The 17,635-nt window shown below is 42.6% G+C and overlaps 1 protein-coding gene across 1 annotated transcript in view; it reads left to right on the plus strand.

Moving 5' to 3' along the window:
* Positions 1-17,635, plus strand: part of nbas (NBAS subunit of NRZ tethering complex) — a 290,957-nt gene that overhangs the window by 257,711 nt on the left and 15,611 nt on the right. The window contains exons 51-52 of the mRNA XM_033648658.2: positions 8,568-8,715; positions 11,467-11,601. Coding sequence (XP_033504549.2) covers positions 8,568-8,715; positions 11,467-11,601 — 283 coding nt within the window. The remainder of the gene's footprint in view (positions 1-8,567; positions 8,716-11,466; positions 11,602-17,635) is intronic.

The raw sequence follows: 17,635 nt of genomic DNA on the forward strand, positions 1-17,635 counted from the left end.
AGAGAGAGAGTGGGTGATGACATGCAGCAAAAGGTTGCAAGCCGGACTCGAACCTGCGACCGCTGCAGTGAGGCAGTATCCACTACGCTACCGACACCGCACATGCCTTGTCTTTAACCACCTGGAGAACGTGAGGTCGGGCACTGGGATTTCGTGACTTTTTTTTTTAGCCAGCTTTCAAGAGCGTGGTGGCAGGTTGCATCTGAGGTTGCCAAGCAACCTTAACAAGCATGGTATCATAGCGTATTTACCTGAAATCCTGAGTGCAGAGCTGATCTTCTTCCAGTTACTGTTTATATGTGTGTAGGCCTATCGTCTGTGGGACAGGTGTAAAGCTCTGGGTAGCCCTGCACTTTTCCATATTTACTACAGACTGATAGTTACGGAAGAAGGGAAAAATATCTGCCGGCTGTGATTGGTTGTTCCTCGTTACAAGACATGTGGTGCGCGCTGCTGTGTTTCAAAGGTTGAACTCGGTTTATCTCAGGGCGCAGCCAACTCGCCCTGAAAAATAGGCGCTTGGGAACGCGTGTACCCCGTGATGGCTTTGCTTTGGATTTGAACGCATCTGCCATGTGTCTACATTGAAAACAAAGAATTTGAGGGCGCAAAAAATACAGCATGTGTACGGCCCCCTACATGTCACACCCGTCACACCTCTTTTGCTTCTGCAATGTCGGTATGCTGTCTAAAATCACACACCAGAGTGGCATGATGACGCTGTCGTTTGGTTTTGTGTAAAAATGCAAAGGTGGGATTTCACAGTGGGCCTACAGCACAATCTCTGTGTAAAAAACGGCTGCTATGTCGTAGACGGTGCAAAACTTCTGCCATGCTTGTCTTTTTGTTGTGGTCTTGTGATGTGTATTAAGCCCCTCTTTAACCAAACAGTTCCAGGAGGTTCCTGAGGAGCCACAAAAATTAAACTCAGGGACTAAATCAGGAACTAAAACTACTGTAAAACTTTTGTGTATTTGAGTTTGTATTTCAAACACATCTGAGGAACCGTGAAGATTAGGCAAATGACACCAAAAACAGATTAAAAGTCCCTCTATTTGTCTTTGTATTTACTGCGGAGAAACTCTGATGTTTGAATGGATGCAAAGGAGACATGCAGATGTTTAGTGTTTATTCGCATAACTCAGTGTCCAGAAATAACCTTTTTACTCACCTGCCAAAGGGACTAGTAGGTGAAAACGTCCACCTGCCAAGCTTATATTTTGCTGGGCAAAATATTTTTGCCTTTTTTAGTAACATGTACACTTGTTTCAGTACCTTTTGTTGAGATGTTAAGGTAGCAGATGAGCAGATGAGCAGATAGCAGAGCACAACACCTGTAAGTTACACCAAAACACGGTAGAAACTCTCAGCAAACTTTTTTATATTATGACTATGTCAGTACAAACATTTACCCGTCAGTGTGGCAGACAGCCGTCCAAGATTTACTCACCAAATGGTTTACTAGTTATTTTCAGACCATGGCATAACTGCACAAAAACAACTGGCAAACACTTGCTGTTTTTTCACACTCTCCCCAGAACTGATTACTGTATGATTGAAGGTGATTGTTCCTGGGACAGCAGAAAGGTGTAGCCTGACTTCAGTCCTGCTCCAGCAAAGCTCAGTACCAGAACCAACCATGGTCAAAGCCGGCCCCGCCCAGTGCCATGTTTAAACATATAAATTCTCTGTTACACTGTTTCGTGTGATGTACCATCCCATTCAGACCTGCAAAGCACTTGCCTTGTCTGTTCCCATTTGTCGTTTATGTGATGCAAAGTGACACAAAGATAGCCGATTTTTTGGTAATCATCTTTCCACACAACCAAAGTAACTCTCCCGTTATTATCAGGCAGCTTCTTCCTCAGCTCTGTGGTGATGTTTCGTTCAACATTCTTTGCATGTTTTGTCATTTTGCCAAGCTGCTGAGCATCCACACAGCCAGCTCAAGCAAACATGATTATTTTTGTTTTCACCTGCTGCCCGCCTGCTTTTAGTTCATTTTTACCCTTGCCCTTACCAGTACATTTTTATAAGTATACTTGTTACTTTTGTGTGGGTTACCCGGTGGTACCGACGTGGTGCAGGACTCTGGGCTTTGGCACTAAGTTTAGTTCCTTTGGTCAAAATGCAGGTAAAGCTTCTGAGTTCCTGAAATGGTTCCTGGGTCATTGGCAAAGGTCTTAATTTGGAAAGCAGAATGCAGAATCTTCTCGAATGGCCACTTGTGGCTGGCTCCAAGAGCGAGTAAACCCCTACGGGCCCCCGCGTTGAAATGCCCAACTTTACAGCAGAAATAAACATGTTTACAGCCTGGTTCAAAAAACAGTTTTGGTCTCTATGGCTGATTACCACGTTTATGAAGAACTGTACTCGGTTGAATTTTTATATAACTCACCTGTTAAAACATTATTAAGGCTTAAAGTTATGCACGATTAAGGGCGAGGTCGCTTTGACTGACAATTGGGTTCTGTCAGTTTTTTAAGGTGCTTCCATGGCGACAATGTTAGTTAAATTACGCAACCATGTTGTCACCACAGATACTCAGAACACAGGTGTAGCCATAGCTGTCACTATTTTGGTGTGTTTTCACTTCATAAAAGTTCATTTTGTTGCCTTAAAAAGTCTTGTTCAGCCTTTAGTTGCACTTAAAGACTCAGATGTTCAGTTTTTCCAGAAGGTACATTTTGTTTTAATGGTTTTAAGCCTGATTTTTGCTAGCAAAAACTAGCATTAGCATAAGCACTAGTTTTATCACAATTACATTGACAGCATAAATTTAATAATATTAACCTAAATCCTGTTGGTAATGTGTTATATTACTCCGTTACTGCTAAAATGTTATGTTTAAGTGTAAGGTGTTACCCCCAACACTTCAGTTACCATGGTTGTAAATGCACCATGCATACCAAGCTAGCAGCTAGTGTTAGTGTTAAATCAATCCTCTTGTACAAATATGGTCACCTCTGGCTTAAAAAAAAAGTTCACAAAGCAATGGGTGACATCACAGTGGCTACATCCATTATTTTATGCAGTTTATGGTTTAGTAGTCTCTATATACAGACTCTACATTCAGTGAATGTAGAGTCTGTAGGCAAACCCCGGAGATCTTGCCTCCGCAAGAAGAGTGGAAGAGCCCTGGTTTCCCTGGTTGTAGGCTGTTTGTAGTTCGCGTGATATTGACCAATCACGTTGGAGCCGGCTGCAGTTGTTGCCAGGTTAAACGGTCCGTGCAGTGAACTAACGAGGCGGAACATAATTGCCGTCACTGCAAACTCTGAATCCATCGCAGTGGTTCAGCATATTTACTTATATATAGATGGAAGTCGGAAACGGAAATTCGCCTCCTCCACCCAAATCAAACCGGAATGCCAAAACATCGGGGGTCTGCCCCCAGAGGCTGTATCGCCGTCTGCCGGAAGTCAGACACCGAATACAGCCGATGGGTTCCGAGAATAATGGTTTAGACCAGTGGTTCTCAACTGGTAAGTCATGGTCCAGAAGTGGGTCATGGGCCCATTCTGAATGGACCACAAGTGACTCGCAAGCGTGTCAAGTTTGTAAAAAAACACTTTATTTTTTTAAGTACAGTGAATTTTTGTCACAGAGCTTTTATTTTGAAGTGCTGCAGAGTGATTGACGGACAGATAGCTACTTGACAGAGACAGCAAACTAGCATAAGGACATGGTCGAACGCAAGTATGACGATAAATGTATTCCACTGTGCAGACCTTGAACTAATGACTAAGCAGAAAACTGGACCAGTTGGGAACTACTGGTTAGACCGTAGTACCTCTGGTCAAAATGCAGGTAAAGGCTCCGAGCTCCTGAGGTGGCTCCTGGGTCCCTGGAATAGGTCTTAATGTGAAAAAAGGCCGTTAGATTCAGATTAGATTGTTTTTTCCCACCAACTGTCTGACGCTCATTTCTGTACTCAGCAGCTGTCAGGTCATGATATTTTCAGGCTGATCTTTGATTACCTGATCTGATGTGTCAGAAAGCTGCTTAATGTGGATGTGAAATCAGAATCACTCAAAAATTACTGAAAGACAGACCAATTAAAATTAAAAAAAAAAATAGGAGAGGAAATGTTTTTTAGAGTTGTTGCAGTGTAACAAACAGAGTGAAAAGAACCAGGAGCAAGTGCTGTTTTTCATCAGAGTATTTGTGACGGACAGAGTTTGTGTAAAGCCCGAGTCTTTGCAGCTGAGAAGCGGTAGGAGAGATAGGATTAGGTTTGGACGACGCAGCTGCTTCAAGTTCACCCACAGATTTTACTGACTTTGAGTGCGGAGCAGCTGTAGTCAGACTATCACTGCTGGGACGGTCGGCTATAATCACTTCTTTTAACTGCAGTCTGAGCCGTTGTACTGTTTCACATTAAAATGCAAACATAATGCTGAGAACAAACTCGGCTCCTGATTATGGGTTTTGTTTTTGCTCGTCTCTGTAGTCGGCCTCATTTACATCTCTCAAGTTAATTTGCTGCAACATGCGTGCACACACTAACTACAGTGTGCTGTAATGTGCCTCTTTGAAGCCTTAAATTTGGGTCTGATCTGTGTTTAGGGTGCGTTTTATGTGTAATGGCTGCTGAATCCGGCAGTCATTATTTGGGACACAAAACTCGGAATAACTTAACCTTCAAATGCCTCATTTAAGATGTTCTGTTAAGACTCGAGGGCGTGCGAGACGCATGGTTAACCTTAACCATTAGGCTGACTCAGCGTTTAATCCTGGCTGGGACGGAGGTGTGTTTACTGTGTGAGCGGAGATTTGTTTCAGTAAGACTACAAGAGGCTGTTTTGGGAGCTATATTGAGTTGCATTTAAAAAGCTTATCCTTTAGTCCATCCGCATAAACTGAGTCATGATTCAAAGCACGAATGGAAGGCTGGCTGTGACTCACACTGCACCCTGTGACAGATTTGGCGAGCACACAGACACTCAGTCGCATGCAGCAGAGGCTCTCGTCCCCGCGGTAAAGCACAGGAAGCAGCAGTGTGCCAAGCAGCACAAGTGGACTCTGTTTGCTCCTGTGGCCGCATCATCGGAAGGTGAAGCAGCTTGTCAGGACAAGACACCCCCTGGTAGCTGGATGGAGTGCTACTTTTTCTACTGACGGTCACACACACACAAGCCCCGCTGTCCTCCCTGCTGTCTATCTCTCTTCACCTCTATCCTCTGTTTCTCATTTGCAAGCACCTCGTATCACACACACACCATCTTTTGCAAACACACAGTCTCCTTTGTCTGACTCGATTTCTTAAAGGCAAAGTTAGTTGGTTTTTTTTGTTTGTTTTTTTACCTGGACCTTAGTTTCTTATGTTTTTGTGTCTATGTGACTAATGAGAACAACAGTTTTTGAAACTGGTCCAGTGTTGAGTGGGAGCACTGCAGCCAGCAGCCGTGAAACGACTGCAACGTAAGCACTCAGTGCATGTTCGCACCGTCAATTTACATCCACTAAAAGTGCTTGTTTTGGCCACTGACATGTATAGATTGTTATTCTTAGTGCCTGACAACATGAGGGAAAGCATCCTCACAGAGATAGACTTTTTTTGTTAAAGAGTGAGATTATTTTTGTTTAACCAGAGACAGCACCAAACTTGCTATCGCCAAACCCACCAGACTCTATTTAAATAAACAGAAACAAAATAAAACTCACACAAAATGTCTTGGTTCAATTTTCCACTGTGCCAACAATCACCAACTCTGGTTTGGTTAAAAAAAAAAAAAAACCTAGAGCCGGGACACATGCCACATCTTTAGCCGCCTGGAAAACATGAGGTCGAGCGCTGGGTGCTTCTCTTGTTCCAACTCTGCCAGCTTTTAAGAACTCTGAAGCAGGCTGTGTATGAAGTTGCTAAGCAACCATAGTCTTCTTACTAGAAATCCCATGTTCAGAGCTGATCTACTTTAATTTGTTTATATCTCCACGCTGGCAACAGCCATGGCTGGATGCATAATGTTTATGGGTTGTCTGTCCATCTTGCAGGTGCGTACTTGTGTAAGTCCATACAACTGTCCATCCCATTCTCGTGAACACAATATCTCAAGAATGCCTTGAGGTAATTTTTTTCAAATTTGGCACAAACGTCATTTGGACTTAAGAATAAATTGATTCGATTTTTGCGGTCAAAGGTCACTGTGACCTTGCATATGTCTCATTCTTGTGGACGTGATATCTCAAGAACACCTTGAGGGAATTTCTTCAAATTTGGCACAAACGTCCACTTGGACTCAAGAATGAACTATTTGAATTTGGTGGTCAAAGGTTAAGGTCAATGTGACCTCACAAAACATGTTTTTGGCCATAACCCAAGAATTCATACACTAATTGTGACTAAATTTCACACATATGTCTGACAGGATAAAATGACAAAGTGACATTTTATATCCAAATATTCAAAGGTCAACTTCACTGTGACATCATAATATTCTGCAAAAACACTTTTCAGGCCATTAACTCAACGTCATATTTCAGGAACAGATGGGGGATCATTTGGTCAGAAACTGACTTGATGACACTAATCTTGGGTGCCTATCTTGAAACTGTGCTGATGGGACAGTATAGATCTTCTGTGCTGCCGGGTTGAAGATGTGTGTGAAGCATCCATGTTTTCACAGACATGTATGTAAACTGTAAACCGTGGAGGCATACAACCATGGGGTGGTAATTCTAGATTCTAGATGTGTGTATTAGGTAGAGCTGCCTCCTGGTAGTCGACCAAACATTAGTTGACCAGAAAGGTCGTGGTGTTCAAGATTTCATTGGTCCCTTAGTCGCAGGGAAAAACAAACAAACATGAAAACAGAGAAAGCTCATGATGTTGTTCTATAACCAGCAACCTTATTATGCCCCTAATAAAGAAGTAAAGCTGTCACTCACTGCTTCACTTTTAAATCATACAAATTATCTAAAGCACACATTACCTTGTATTTGCTTGTGGGGTACTATCGGCCACTATCGGAGCTGCGTTCCGCTATTGACGATAGTTTATATAAAGTTCTATCGGCCAAACCAATGAATCAGTCGAACTCTAGTAGTGATCCTTTACATAATGTTGTCAGACACTTACAATAACAATCTGAGCCTGTGAGTGGCAAAAACAAACACTTCTAATGGACATAAATTGACATGCAAACCTGCACGGAGCAGTTTTATTGCAGCCTGGTCGCTCAGCACAGGACCATTTTTAAAAAATTGTTCTTCCCATCACTCATATAGACACAGAAACACAGGAAATAGGGTCCAGGTTTATAAAAATACTGAACTCACCCTTTAAGACGAACTCCAGCAGCCTAATCTGACATCAGCGTTCAGCCACTTTACATTTCTTTTTAATTCCTCATCATATAACGAAGGGTTTATCAGCATGTAACCATCTACCCTTTATCATGTAAAAACACCCGGAGTGCAACAAAGCACATATCAGATTTCTCCTCTCATCTCCAATCTCCTTCTCTGTCTGTTCAATATTTAATGTAGTGATTGTCATGCAAATCACACGTCACTTTCAGCAGCGCTGGTGTGTCGACACCAGTTTTCCAACCACTGTAAACACACTCCTGTCTTTACAGTGGTGCTTTGCTGCTCGTCTCTGACAGATGAGTGACAGAGCTGTTATAACTGAGGTTAAAGGTTTGATGCAGTTATAATGAGGCACTTATTTATGTGCTTTATTTGTCTTTAATTTAACTTCCACAGCCTCCATAACCACTTACATCAATGTTAGCAGGGACTTTAATATACAGTAGCGTTGACTCCGTGTTAATGATAACTTTAATAGAATTAATCATTTCAACAGGATCCATCCGTCAACCAAGATCTCATTAACAGATAATGAGGCATTCGATGGTTCCCATAGGTTTTTTTCCCCTCTCCCTACAACTGATATTAATAAAGATCCATGAAGGTCGTATTGCCTTAACGTCGCTGGCATTTGCTGGCCTTGGCGGGAGCTAATCGGTTACTCTGGAGGCATTAGCAAAGGTCTCGAAGACTCTCATAATGGAGCGTGTCAACAAAGTGACGCCTGTCAGTGCTGGCAGCTGGTCCCCTGGCGTTCACACAGAGAGAGGGAAAACTCAGCGTGTAGGTGTTTAATATTAACTGCAGGAGTAAAGTGGTCAAACATCTTTCCTCCTCGCTTACATGTCAATGTCGGAATTCATTAGATCGTCCGCAAATCTCTTGATGATTCTGTCTGCGCTAATGTCAGACCATGATTTGATGCTGTTATTCTTATGTGACTTGTATTTATATTATTCATAATAGCATACAGTAGTCGGCTGCTGTGACCCAGTCATTGTCTAACAGGATTAGCATCTGGTGACATGTGTGCAAAGTATTGGCTGAATAACAACTGTAATTTTACTGTATTTTCCCGCCTAGTGTTCCCCAAACACACTCACTTATACAGCAGATATACACTCTTCTACTTAATGTTTACTCTTGTATTCACCAGTTTATTTCCCCCTCTCTCCGTTCCCCCCAGAAGCTCAGCTGAAGGCTGCACACAAACACACACATTCACATTCACAGGTGTGTCTTTCTGTCTCCAGGGCAGAGACGGAGCGCAACCCCTGGGTGGTGTTGACCTCGGCCCTGCTGACCCGCTGCCAGGCGTCAGAGGTCAAATTAGACCTGGGTCAGCAGGTTGTCACCATGGTGCGATCTCTCTATAACACCAAACACAAGCTTCCTGTGCAGGTAAATATCAAACCCTCCTCGGATAATCGTCTGTGACTGCTTGTGTCTCCTTTTCCTCTGCAGTCATCTGAAAAATAAATCGGTAAAACTTTCTATGAGGACCACATCTATAATGTGTTATGAGGACATCCATAGTTAATTATAATGCATTTATAATGCTCTGTACTCATTAACACACATAATGCGTACTGATGCTCTATACTTATAGTCATAAAACATTATAGATGTGACTTATAATGAAGTGTCTTATTGATGCTCTTGACTAGTTCTAAACTAGAGTTTGATTGATGGGGCTTATGATGCATTATGAATACCTATTCTCGCCTCTACACACACACTCATTAGTATAACAATCCATGCAGTGTCATAAGTTGAAGTGAAGTACATATTGATACATCTACAATAATGCATGCTTCATGATAAGGTTTCATTGTTGGTGTTAAGTAAAGTGTGATGCTGTGTTTATGTGTTTAAAAGAATCTATGCTGCACCCTAAGTGATTAATGCCTACTGTATACTATACTGGAGATAGTCAGTGACATCATGTGATATCACAAATGTACTATATAAAGGTAGGGAGTGCAATGACGGTACAAAGACACCAAGAGTGCAGATGTGGAAGACTCAGAAACACTAAAGTCCTGTTTCCACCGGCAGTTCGGTAACCTTTTTTCTGTTTCCACTGTGAGAAGTTGTGGATGGTACCAGTGGGTACCAGTCCCCATTTTTGGTCCCCCCTCTGTTGGGGTACCTAGCACACAGATCTGGTACTAAAAGGTGGAGCTGTGAACACTGCAGTCTGTTGATTGGTCAGTAGAGGACGGTCACTCTGCTCAGGGCTGAGTTGTGGCTGGTTTTGAGGCTTATGTAACCACTGTTCATACTGTGGAGAGTTTTATTAGTAAACTGTAACTATAAAGTTAAAGGATGTTTTGCTGCCTCTTGCAGCAGCTGGAGTCAGAGTTAAAAGTAACTTAATTCACTGGGCCGACTGTTGGTGACTTTTAAGGTGGAACGTTAACTTGTAATGTTACTCAGTGCATGAGTTGACGACGTGAATCAATCAACAAATCTTAAATTTTAATATGACAACTTTGACCATTATCTAGTTTTTATATGACATAAACTTGTGTAAAAAAAAAAAAAAAAACCTGCGTATATCTCAATCCTCACTCTGAGAAAAAAAAGTGTCGTGGAGCATCGTTCCTTTGGGCTCGGGCACCACTCAACCCCTGAGCTTGCCTGAAAAGGACTATATGCACAAACTTGCTACTTTTAAATATCCCATGGAGAGAGACTCTCACTGCAGCCTGTTTGATTTTGTTCTGAAAATGTTGGTGTGCAGCCTCGTTCTGTGGACGATAAACGAGGTGCAGACTTCCATCTGTGTCGCCGGTAATGAGGAAATACAGTGAGTGCTGGACGGAGCAGTGAGTGACAACAACCCTGTCCTCATTTAAGAGGACTGTCTGTGGTGGAAACACTAGGGTCTAGCTACCATGTCTGAAGGGTTACTGTTGGTTCCTAAGGTACCATACTGAAAGTGTTTGGTGGAAACAAGGCTAATGTGTCAGCCCTGCAATAGTCTGGCGACCAGTTCAGGGTGTACTGTGCCGATCGCCCAATGACAGTTGGGATAGGGACCAGCGCCCCCCCCAACCCTGAATAGGATATGTGGTTATTGTAAATGTAAAAAAAAAAAAAAAGATTGAAAAACATAAAATGCCCCTGTTAAGTACATTTTGTTGCTGATACCTTACACTTATCAGATTTTAGAAAGCGGGCGTTTACATGTAACAGAGTATTTTAACGCTGTGGTATTGCTCCTTAAATAAAAGATGTGAATACTTATTCCACCACTTAAACACAGTGAGAACGGTCAAAATTAATAGTGTGAGCCAAAGAAAAAAATCCGTCTTAAGCCCATATTCGATTCGTCTGCTATCACCGTTATTATAAAAGATACAGGACTAAGCTTGTTTGAATTCAGTTTAACGTCACCGCAGTGCCACCATTTTACCTCCTATCTTAATACAGGAGCCCGGAGCTATTAAGCATGTAACCCACAGCAACATGTTAGCATCAGCTCAGTGCTTTCTGCAATGTACTATAGGCACTCGCTGCTCTTTGATATCTGACTGCCCCTAATGCTATTCATGCCCTACTGAGCAGCACCATGGAAGTGGTAAGCCTAATGCCATTCTGTATGTCTAGCGCCAGCTGACTGTGATATTAGTTTAGCGCTGATGCTATTCAGTGTGAATAGGCTAGTGTCTGCCTGGCTGTCTAATATTAGTGTGGGAAGAGGGGTGGGAGGTGTGAAAGGAGGCCTTTTACTCTGTTCTGAACAGCTTTAATTTGAATCTGCTGGAATGAAACCGCCAGAGCATGGGGGAGTCAGATTGCATTGTGATATCCATATATTACTGGGTAGGACTGCAACAGGACTGTGTGTCTGGTGTGTGTGCGAGTGTGTGTTTGTGTGTGTAGACCTTTTTAAAAGTATTATGTGCCTGCGTGTCTGTACAGTATATGCACATCGATTAACCTTCACTGTTCCTCGCCTACTCTCTTCCCTCGCTCCTCTTTTGTTCTCCCGTACTCGTTTTTACTCTGATTACCTTCCTCTGTTTTCATCCCACTTTCATCTCTCCCCCTCCCCCCTCCTTTCTTCATCCATTCATCCACACATCTATCCATTCATCTACCCTCCCCCGCCCTGTCCTTATCACTCTCTGTCTTCCTCTCCAGTGTGTCAGACGTATAGCTACCCTGCTGCTCCAAAACCAGCTGAGCCTCCAGCAGCCTGCGCTCAAGCTGATGGCTGAGAGTGGTGACGACGAGCTGCTGCAGCTGACTCTGGATCAGATCAACAGCATGTCTGCAGTAAGTGACCTAGAGATGGACCTGTGTGAAAATTATATATCACGATTATAGTCACCAATATGATCACGCTTACCAGGACAATCACAATATTGTACGCTCAAATAGTTTTATATTGAAGACCACAAAATAAATTACGACTAAGAATTAACAATAGTCAGGGCCATTAGCCGACTAGTCGCCTTCATGTTTACGATATTAATTTAATTATTAAATTTTGTATTTTGGGCGGGGCAACACAATGGTTTGAGTTGAAGGTGTGAGAAAGAATAGTATCAGTAACATTGTTAACACTGTGCTACATTACAGAGAAATACAAAACCGTACTAATGAACCTTCATTAATATAGGCCTATATTTTATCTACAAGTGCACGTCACACACTGAGCGAGCCGCCTGCTAATGACGCTGTGGGCTAATGGGCATGTAGTTACTTCCATGTTTCAGATGATACGTCATGTTTGTACTCGACCAATGAAGATGAGTTTACATATCACCTTGGGTTCGTCCTTCACCTTCTCAAAATGATCCCACACTTTGGATTTCCTGCCCGACATGTTATTAACTAGCCTGTGGAATAACCGCAGGTACCAGTCCTGGAAATTAACCTGACTCCTGTCTGACTGCTGAGCGTGGACACTTCCTGTGTCTGTCCTTTCAAATAAAATTCCCACATGGTCCAGTTATATAGGTTTTGATTTATTTTGACAAGGCGCAGCTCCTAATAGAGTTTCACATTTTTCTTTTTCTATGACTAAACGACCAATGAAATCTTGCTGACTAATGACGTTTCTGCTCGACTAACATTTGGTCGACTATTAGAGAGCAGCTCTAACCTTATCTAATGTCATCGCTCACTGGCGCACGGTAAATATCCTTTGTTCTTTCAACATTGGATTGTTTTGGTATGTGCTAACTGGCTAACTAGCATCATGACGGTCTTCCACCTTCCCCTTTTGACTGATGATGGTGGTGTGTATCTCTCACACAGGTGTAGAACGTACATGCTGGATGGCCGTTGACTGTAGTTGTCGCGGTTTTGTGTGCAACTTTTTAGCAGAAACACAGGCAATGTGAGGTGACGCAACAGTCGGCCAGTTCTTTTATGTCTTTTTGCTGTGTCTGGGCCTTTACTCATGTTGGGCTCACTTGAACAGTAAATGAAATAGTGAAAGTAAATTATTCACCATTTTTTCTGGGGATACTCTGGAACTCCTCAAGGACCCCTGGGGGTCCCCGGACCCCTGGTTGAGAGCCACTGGCTTAAATAACGGAATTGATTATCAGAATTGTCATCGATTACCTTTATGTTCATGAAACAGTCCAGTGGTTCTCAACCTGTTTGGCTCGGGACCCTGTAGGATGAAGTAATACCTACTTGTGACCTTTCCTCACAAGTTATGGTCTTGTTGTGGCCATGAGTTGTTTTTCAGTCTTGAAAAGTTATGTTTAAAATTATCATATATAAAGGCCTGAAGAGCACAAGACAATACCAGACAATATAATGTCTACTGCGGGAGCTATTCAGAGCAGGATATGTAGCAAATCAGGGCTGGATTTTTTCGTGATCTCAGGATTCTCAAATGAATTTGTGTTCTCACGAATCCTGCTGCCTCACAAGGTAACATGATTTGGGCAACATAGAGGAGGAGAGTGAGGTTGTAAATACAGAAACTTGTTCCACTTGAAATTTATTGCTCTCAGGAACCTTGTAGCTCCTGTTTTGAAAGAATAGTTAGTTTTACTGTTTGGCATGTGAGGCAGTGGTTTTACATAAAAGATGTGATGAACTGTGGTGTGGTTATTTTAACCCATTTCCTAATTAAATTTACAGAACAATTACTGTACTGAGATACACTCCCCGGCCACTTTATTAGGTATACCTTGCTACTACCAGGTTGGACCCCTTTTGCCTTCAGACCTGCCTTAATTCTTGGTGTCATAGATTCATCAAGGTGCTGAAAACATTCCTCAGAGATTTTGGTCCATATTGACATGATAGCATCACACAGTTGCTGCAGATTTGTCAGCTGCACATCCATGATGAGAATCGTCCCACCACATCCCAAAGGTGCTCTATTGGATTGAGATCTGGTGACTGTGGAGGCCATTGGAGCACAGTGAACTCATTGTCATGTTCAAGAAACCAGTTTGAGATGATTTGAGCTTTGGGACATGGTGCGTTATCCTGCTGGAAGTAGCCATCAGAAGATGATACACTGTGGTCATAAAGGGATGGACACGGTCAGCAACAATACTCAGGTAGGCTGTGGTGTTTAAACCATGCTCAGTTGGTACTAAGGGGCCCAAAGTGTGCCAAGAAAATCTCCCCCACACCATTACACCACCACCAGCCTGAACCGTTGATACAAGGCAGGATGGATCCATGCTTCCATGTTGTTTACACCAAATTCTGACCCTACCATCTGAATGTGGCAGCAGAAATCCAGACTCATCAGACCAGGCAACGTTTTTCCAATCTTCTATTGTCCAGTTTTGGTGAGCCTGTGTGAATTGTAGCCTCAGTTTCCTAGTGTTAGCTGACAGGAGTGGCACCTGGTGTGGTCTTCTGCTGCTGATGCCTCTGGTAAGGCATTCTCACCCAGAGAACTGCTGCTCACTGGATATTTTCTCTTTTCTGGGACCATCCTAATTCAGAGTCCCTTAAATCACTCTTCTCCCCAATTCTGATGCTCAGTTTGAACTTCAGCATGTCATCTTGACCATGTCTACATGCCTAAATGCATTGAGCGGATGCCACGTGATTGGCTGATCAGCTATTTGCCAAAACGAGCATTTGATCTGTGTACTTAATAAAGCGGCCATTGATTGTATATCGTGATATAAAATTTCATTTACAGTGATGGAAGACTTTTGCCATATCACCCGCCTCAAATCTAACGTCATCATTGCTTCTTTCGCCACTGTGTTAAAGGCAATAATGTAAAAACACTCCAGCAGGCCTTGGCGACTGTTCACTATATACTGTATTTAAAAAGTATGAAACAGAATATAAGAACTGAAATACAAAAATATTCAAAAACCTCTTCGTCAGATAAGAATGAAGTTCTCTAAAAGAATCTCAACATTCAAATATGCCAACGCTCATCCACTCACCAACGGTCCTCAAGTTGTGGGGAGCCACAATCGGATAAGAGAGTAATAGTTTAAGACTGTGTGGGCTGCTCTCCACTGTTTCCCCATCAGATAAGCAATTGTCACAAAGTAGGCCTCTCAGACCGAGCAGACCCTCTCTTTGTTCTTGGATCAGATAAGAGAAAGCCACTCTATTAAGCGACAGAGCCCCTATTAAATGAAACGTTAAAGCTCCTATATCGGTACACCTGAGCAACACGCCACTTTTATCCCACGGAGAAAAGACAGCAGGACCGAGGGAGGCAGGATGTTCGAGGGAGGGAAGAGAAGATATGTGTGATTTAGATGTGGGAAGAGGAAATCAAACGGAGGGGGAATGGGTGTTTAGAGAAATGGGATGAGAGGGGAAATCACAAAGACAGAGCAAAATGTATGAAAATGTAAAGCTGGAGAAGACCGAGCTGAAGAGAGGATGGTATGAGAGGAACGACAGGAAAGATAAATCAGCTAGTGTTAGAGAGAAGGAGTGTACGAATGGAGTGAGACAGGTAGTGTGTCACACCGCTTTGAGAAATAATCTCGCCTGTGCCACCTAAGAGCTGAACGAACCGGGGCATGTTCGGAGCAGCACAGAACAGTGTTCATCTGCAGATAACATCAACAGAGACAGAGAGAAATCGTCTTACATCTAATACATCTGATAATGTGTTGGCTCGCAGCTCGCTGTGGAGCTGCACGCATGTGGGTGTGTATTTGTCTGTGTGTTTCTCTTCTTCTTGTGTGTGTGTGAGCATTTCTATGTCTGTTGGAGCGTCTGTTTGCCAAAAGTGTGTTTATAGCTTGTGTTTTTTTTTCAATGAATTTGTTTTCAAGTGCAGTGTTTCTGATTGTTTAAACCTGTTTTAAAGGATCTGTTCACTCTTGATGACTCTAAATTACCTGTAGGTGTGAATGTGAGTGTGAATGGTTGTCTGTTTCCATAGCCCCTTTTACACTAGGGGTGGGAATCACCAGAGGCCCCACAATATGATATTGTCATGACACACAAGTCACAATATTATTGCGATTTTAAAAGTGTTGTAATATGCTGAGTATTGCAGTAAAATATATTGCAGTATTTTGCGATATATTCCCTTTTTTTCCCCCCTTTTTTCAATTATGTCCCCAAAGGAAAACTCTGTCAACATCAACAGTTTTATCTAACAAGATAAAGTTTTCAGTCTTTCATCTGACTTAAGTCATTTTTATTGCAGCAATATGTACCTTATAAACTGACAAAGATACTGATTATATTGTCCTAGATGGCTACAAAAAGTTTAATTTGTAATAAAAATAATTAATATAAGCGTGACGATAATTTGCCTCACAAAAATATTGCGATACTATGCTGTATCAATTTTTTCCCCCATCTCTATTTTACACTGCCTCTTCAAGGCGGGAATTAAATGCTGTTATGCTGCCTCGCCATTCTGTATGAAAGGTACAAACACGGAATGGAGGAACAGAGTTTTCTCGCCTCTTAGCCAGGAACAGAGGTAGTAACTGCACCCAAACAATACCTGTAGCCAGCAGGAAGAGCTCATGGGAAGCACAGGTGTTACTTTTTGATGACGTGCTATGTGTGCAACCCACTGCAGGGAGTTTTAAAAAGCAGCTGATAGCAGTTAGCAGCTAACTCAAAGACGAAGAACAGAGAATAAAATGTCCACAAACTGGGAAAACATTGAGATCCGGGAGCTCCTTACCCTCCGAGCAAAGGACGGGATCAGCTGACATATAACAGAGACGTAAATGATAGTTATTGTCATGTTAATGCCATTGTTATTGTTTTTAAAGCGCTGCTGACGCATATGTTATATGTCACACTGGAGGCCGACGCTGTTGTGTTAAATTTCAGATCTAAATGGACTGCACCTGAGCCACAGCCGCCAAAAAGTCATGACTGTCGCACCTGTTTTGATTCCACAATGCCAGGATGCTGTCTACAATCACACACTGGAGCGGAATGATGCCACTGTTGTTTGGTTCTGTGTAAAAATTAAAAGGCGGCATAAAAAAGGGACTTTGATAGTCTGGTGACCTGTCCAGTGTGTTCCCCGCCTCTTGCTCTGTGTTAGCTGGGATAGGGTCCAGTCCCCCTGCAACCTTGAACAGAATTAGCAGTTACGGTACTGGATGGATCGATAGGGTTGGTTACCGTTCACATTTGAACAGATACAGGTTCTGGTGCTAGTTCTTGGAATTCTGTACTGGTAGCAAATGGTACCATTTTTTATTATTTTACTCCCTCTGTAAAAACAAAGATTAAACTTCAGTTGTAAAAAAATAAGTCCAAACTAAGAGCTGCTGGGCAAAAGTGAAGAGAGTCAGAGGGATTACAAACTTGAGCAGAGTGTGCTGCTCTCAGGCTCTGTCCAGAGACAACACACTGAGCTCCAACGAGGTTGCAAAATGTAGATGTATTTATTCAGTGCCTTGTTAGAAGGCATCAACCTCTCGTTTATGTACATATTGTCCAAAATAATGGACCAAATAAATGTTTCAGGTCGTGGTCACGCCTGTGAGATGCAGCTCAGGAGTAAGCCTGGCACTGCTGCATCCATTTTGGATGCCACCCGGTTTTGTTCCATCCTCCTTTGTCTATGCAATCTGCTCTGGGGGTTGCATCACAGCCGGAATGTGGCATGCTGTTTCACCCATATGTGCTCCCAGCAACTGACATTTGCATTGATAAGTACTAAGTTTGGTAAGCAACCCTACGTAAACCCAACACCAATCCATTTCTAGTGCTCTCTTTCCCCAAAATTTAAACTCTGTGTACCTAACTCCTCAAAGCCGAGTCATTTATATGTAAAGTAAGGCTGGGGCTGTCTCACTAAAAATCTAGTGAGTTTAAAAACAGACCAACCGAAGAGGCTGTTGTCGGTGAGTTCATGCTGCTT

Source organism: Epinephelus lanceolatus, chromosome 13, assembly GCF_041903045.1.
Source record: "Epinephelus lanceolatus isolate andai-2023 chromosome 13, ASM4190304v1, whole genome shotgun sequence".
Taxonomy (NCBI): domain Eukaryota; kingdom Metazoa; phylum Chordata; class Actinopteri; order Perciformes; family Serranidae; genus Epinephelus; species Epinephelus lanceolatus.